At 34.5% G+C, this 5463-nt stretch overlaps 1 protein-coding gene across 2 annotated transcripts; it reads right to left on the bottom strand.

The window, feature by feature from the left end:
- Nucleotides 1-3622: 3622 nt before the first annotated feature.
- Nucleotides 3623-5067, bottom strand: LOC132167695 (uncharacterized). Of its 2 annotated transcripts, XR_015911559.1 has the most exons (4): nucleotides 4419-5067; nucleotides 4259-4353; nucleotides 3914-4054; nucleotides 3623-3823 (listed from the first exon to the last, which is right to left on the bottom strand). XR_015911559.1 is itself a non-coding variant. In XM_059578703.2 (3 exons), exons 1-3 carry the CDS (start codon nucleotides 4948-4950, stop codon nucleotides 4004-4006), a joined length of 678 nt encoding a protein of 225 aa, XP_059434686.2. In that variant the 5' UTR covers nucleotides 4951-5067; the 3' UTR covers nucleotides 3623-4003. The 2 variants fall into 2 exon arrangements, 1 of the variants encoding a protein (XP_059434686.2); XM_059578703.2 differs by having other exon boundaries at nucleotides 3623-4054.
- Between the last annotated feature and the right edge of the window lie 396 nt (nucleotides 5068-5463).

Genomic DNA, 5463 nt, shown 5'->3' with positions numbered 1-5463 from the left:
GGACCTTCACTCTTTCCAGTCCACAGAAATCTATTGAATTTCTGTTCAATAGCCTTGAGGATCTTCTTAGGGAGAATAAAAATGCTAGTCCAATAAACCTGCAGACTATACAGAACTGAAGATAGCAATTGGAGCCTACTTGTATAAGAAATATTCCTAGAAAGCCAGGAATCAATTCTACCAGTAATTATGTCCAACAAGGCCCCACAAGCTACTGCAGAAAGCCTAGTTGAAATCAAGGGAACCCCAAGATATCTAACTGGTAGATGCCCTTCATTCATTCCCAGTTCACCCAGCAGCAAGTGTTTAACTCTATCTGAAATACCAAAACAGAAGAAAAAACTCTTTGAGGGATTAGCTTTCAAACCAGATAACCCCTCAAATTCAATCAAAGCATCTTTTATGATGTTGATAGAGTTCAAACTGGCTTCAGAAAAGATAAGGAGGTCATCTGCAAAACAAAGATGAGTAAGTTTCTGTTTCAAACATTTAGGATGAAACTTGAAACTTGAACCCCCACCAGTATGATCTGCCATTATTCTAGAAAAAACCTTCATGGCTAAAACATTTCTCAGTAGTTTCAGCTAATTCCTTGTTGGCTTTCTCATGCTTAAAGCAACCTTTCTTGAAACTTTGCAGTTTCATATGGTGTAACGGAAAAGATTGCAGCTGCATAAGTCCCGGACATTAAGAAAGTGGCAACTAATACTTCTAAGAAGAAATGACCCAAAAGTAAGAGAGAATAAGAGATAGATTGAGGAGGAGAAGACCAGGGTGTTACAAATCAAGAAAAAATGAAGGCTACGGGTTGAGAAGAGTATATAGCCTGCCCCGCGTCGTGTTTGCCTTCATCATCTTGCCAAACTCCGCCGGGAGGAGCAACTTCGGCTTGAAAGGTCACTGCAGCAATCAAAGCAACCACCACCAACATAACGTTTCAGATTTCATTTGGACGCTCCTCATGTTGAAGACAAGGTAGGTAGGTTGGGATAATAAAGTTTTTGAGGAAGGTAGTCAATTTTCTATCCTTCTTGGCACCAGAGTTATCAGGTGGATTAGCCATTTTAATAAGGAGGCTTTTTCCTCAAAAGGTTTTGAGTAGAGGATGAGAAAGTGTGATGTAATTAGACCCTCTTGTAGCAAAGCCAAATATATAGTAGAAGATTCAATATGAATCAATTTAAGGTTCAATAATTCATGAAGTTACTGATATATATATCACCTTTCCATAGAGTTTTTGCCTTGAGCTAGCATTTTTGGGTGACTACTTTATAGGCTTTTTGGTTAATACCTTTTGTGGTGACCAGCCAACTTATGATGCTTTTAGACTATTATATGTATTTGAGATTGTGACTCACTTTTGGCTATTTTATATATATGCACTACAAGAATTTTAGTCTAGCTTTAGCAATGTCATTATCAAAGATGACATTTTTTGGTTGTCGCTAATAACCAAATATAAGCATTGGTATTTTTTGGTCATCATTGATAATGTGAAATTTTTTATATTACCGATGACAACATTGTAAAATACTTTTTTCACAAGCAGGATTCGTGGGAATTTGACTACTATACTATTGTCGTCGCTAAAGAAAAACATTAGTGACAAGATAGATTTTATCGCTGCTATTATGTAAACTGAAAGAAAACATAAAACACATACCAACGACCAGGGACGGAGCCATAAAATTTTAGGGGAGGGGCCAACCAAATTTTTTTTTTCTGTTCTTTAGAATTTTTTTATTAAAAAAATTTATTTTGGTTGTTTTTTATGAATTAAAGACTACCATAAGAGCCAAAAAAAAAAAAAAAAAAAAAAAAAGTAAGCATTTGAAAGTAAGGGCCAAAAAATTGACATTTGAAAGTAATGGGTATGACCCCAAAAAATTAAGAAAATGGCCAAAAGTTTTTATTGGATATGGTCAAAAAAATCTAAAAATAAGGCCAAATTTTATTTTTGGAGGGGGACCAAATAACTAAACTTAAAACATTACTTTATCATCATTATTATTTTTTCCTTATTTGGGGGGACCATGGCCTACCCCAGTCCCCCCTCCCTCCGTCTCTGCCAACGACTGAGAATTAAAATCGTGTCGTCATTGAGAGAGTAAGAAATTCGTTCTCTATTTTTGTTGCAAAAATGGAAATAAGCTCAGTTTTCAAATTATGACAGAAACAACTAACAAACTCCAAGTTACGCTGCACAACAAAACAAGTTTCTAAAACTAATTGATCGAGAAGTAATAACAAGGGGTAATTTAGGTTATGCCTACCTAAATTGAAGAGAAAAGTCATTTTGTTTTACACCATCAATTTAACTGGGAGAGAAAAATCAATCTTCATTTTTTTTTACGCAAGTCAGGCTCTAAAAGAGTTTACACTATCGATTGAATGACTGAAAGAAAGAAAGAAAAGAAGTGGGCATGAGATAAAAACGTGCTTTTCACCTTTGTATGAGCCATTTTTGAAAAGTCAACGTACAAAATACATGCATGTAGATTGTAGGGCCATAGCTTCTTGAAAGGGCATACAATTTTTTATTTTTTATTTTTGTGCCCCTTTAGGTCTTTAAATGCTCCACCACTGGAAAGAGAGAAGAAAGACACAAGAGAATAGAGAAATTAAGAGCTATATCTTATATATTAAAATATATTAATATGTTTGACCAAATATATATATATATATATATATATATATATATATTAATATGTATTATAATAATTTTTATTTATAAAGAGGCTATGAATGATTAGTAAGTAATTGAGGTGGAGAATAAAATCTAATATAAAAAGTATTTTCTACATGCTGTTTTTTTGTAACAGGTCAAATAATGAAAACTCTCATGTTGCAAAGTCGAGAGATAAGGCGGCTACCAAAAGTAGTAAGACTTAGAGAGGAATCTATTTGGCAATGAAATTGATGTGAAAAAAAAAAAAGGTGAGAATATTTAGTATGAGAAAATTAAAAATTAAAAAGAGAGAGAGAGAGAGAGTTTTGTAGTGATTTTTTTTATTTAAATAATAGTAAAAAGTTATTAAAATTATTTAAAAAATAAAAATATTGGCAATTAAATTTTTTAAATAAATAAATAGTAAGAAGCTTTTCACAAAAGGTGCCAATAAAACTACCTACCCCTTATTAATTTGTAAAAGTGATATGATTTTTACTTCTTGCTTTTGTTAGGGGATAAAAATTAACTTTTCAAATAATATCATTTCTTGTGGATGAATCAGATATATATATATGAGTCATGATAAAACTTACGCCGGCGTGCTTCAACAGTGAAGCACGCCAGGCTAAATTTTTTTTTTTTTTTTTTTTTCAAAAAAATTAAAATAATAAAATAATAATAAAAAAAAAAATCACGGCCGGCGTGCTTCACTGTTGAAGCACGCCGGTCGTGCTCAATATCTTTACCCTATATATATCGGGCTGTTTGGCATTTGACAATCATCGATGGAAGAGGAGCTACGAAAAGTAACCAAGCAAAATCTCTCTCCCCCTCTCTGTCTATATATATATATATATATATATATATATATATATAAAGATATAAAGATATGTATAGTTTGAATTAGGCTGATACATGACCACCAAAAAGAAAGATGAGTCGCACCTTAAAAAAAAAAGAAATCACACATCTCAATAGTTGATAACTTTAATAAAAATACTTGATTCATAATTAATGATCACTAATTTACATCACCTTACATATAAGGCTACCACCTTATTAGAGGACCTGAGCTGAAATTATCAAGAAACGATACATATATAATAGTGAAATACACCAGTGGAAAGAACAGGTACGAGGCCCCAAACATCACTAAAAACCAAATCAAAAGAAAAACATTTAGTAGATGTAGAAGAAGAGAAAAAAAAAAAAAAAAAAAGGAAGGCCAAATTGAAGCTTAACCCTTGTCGAACCACCTAGAAGGCTTGAGGAGAATCTGATGAGGAAGCCGGCGATCGAGTTAGGCATAATTAAGATAAAAGGCCATGCTGATTACGCGGACTGGTGAAGTGTATCCGGCCTGCAGACATCGTTGCTAGATCCCTAACATATTTAAAAGCAATAGGGGTATGAAAATCATTAATAGATACAACATTATGATTATCTGTAGCAAATTAACTTACTGAAGCAAGCTGTTCTTGTATTAATTTAAGGAACGTATTTATGAAGAATATGAGGAAGATGAAAGTTGCGGTTTGGAGAAGGAAAAATAGAGGAACCAATATGGTGGTGGATATATAGGCAAACCTTGGCGTGCTTCTTACAGCGCTGGCAAATAGGGCATGAGCCAGAGCTTGATTCCTTATCATCTGATTCCTTATCATCTTCATTGCATCCCTTGCCTGCAATTGTAGCATATCTTCAACAAATACTATATTTTCACAAAATAATAATAATAATAACTTACAACATGATTTGCTGATCATCCAGCACAACAAATAGATAGCCAGCCGTAGTGTGAGAGGCAGAGCTGCAACAAGAGCGATGAGACGAAACGGGGTAGTTTCATAAGGTGTAATGGAAAAAACAGCAGCTGCATAAGTCCCGCACATTGAGAGAGTGGCAACTAATACTTCTAAGAAGAAAGGTTTCCCAAAAGTAAGATATAATAAGAGATAGATTGAGGAAGAAAAGGCCATGGTGTTGCAAATCAAGAAAAAATAAAAGGGTACTGATTGAGAAGCAAATACTGCCCGCCCCGGGACATGTCCGTCATCGGAATCTTGCCAAACTCCACCGGGAGGAGTGACTCCGGCTTGAAAGGTCACTGCAGCAATCAAAGCAACCGCCACCAATATAACTCCTCGCATGTCATTTGGAAGCTCCTTATGTAGAGGAAGAGGCAGGCTGGTTGGTATAATAAAGTTTCTAAGGAAGCTACGCAATCTTTTGCGACACTTTTCAGTACACGGGTTTTCATTTGAATGAGAAGAAGGCATTTCTCACAACTCACAAGAAAAGTTTCGAGTAGAGAATGAGAAAGTCTGATACTTGTAACTACCTAGACCCTCTAGTTGAGAGAGCCACACACATACATACATTTATATAGTACAAGATTTGAAATGATTTTTTTTTTTTTTTTTCATCTTCTTCAACCGGGTTATTTATAACAAGTGAACCCTACACATGTGATGATGATGTGGGTTGGTGTCTTGGTGATGTCATGTGATGAGATGGCTCTTGCCTCATCAATGATCCATTAAAGACTCATGTGATGAGTCGTGGTGCATGCATGTGACCAAAAATATCAACATTTCGTAATGACAAACTACGTACATACTACAGTTGTCAAGGTGGGGCAGCTTTCGAAAGGAAACACATAAAATAAAATTTACAAAAAAAAAACAAACAAACAAACAAAACGAGAAAATGAACATTAAAAGGAAAGGCGAATCTTGGCACAATGTTAGATCGATCCCTAACATAAAACCAATAAGCTAGGGTGAAAATAC

The sequence above is a fragment of the Corylus avellana genome, chromosome 2, assembly GCF_965113065.1.
Source record: "Corylus avellana chromosome 2, dhCorAvel1.hap1.2, whole genome shotgun sequence".
NCBI classification, from domain to species: domain Eukaryota; kingdom Viridiplantae; phylum Streptophyta; class Magnoliopsida; order Fagales; family Betulaceae; genus Corylus; species Corylus avellana.
The sequence above is the reverse complement of the archived record's forward strand: the minus strand, read 5'-3'. Positions and strand labels throughout refer to the sequence as shown.

Coding starts and splice junctions, on each gene's coding strand:
- LOC132167695 (XM_059578703.2), bottom strand. CDS start 4,950: ATGCCTTCTTCTCATTCAAATGAAAACCCGTGTACTGAAAAGTGTCGC. Junction 4,354..4,418: donor GATGATCAGCAAATCATGTT/GTAAGTTATTAT, acceptor CTACAATTGCAG/GCAAGGGATGCAATGAAGAT. Junction 4,055..4,258: donor GCTGTAAGAAGCACGCCAAG/GTTTGCCTATAT, acceptor TAAATATGTTAG/GGATCTAGCAACGATGTCTG.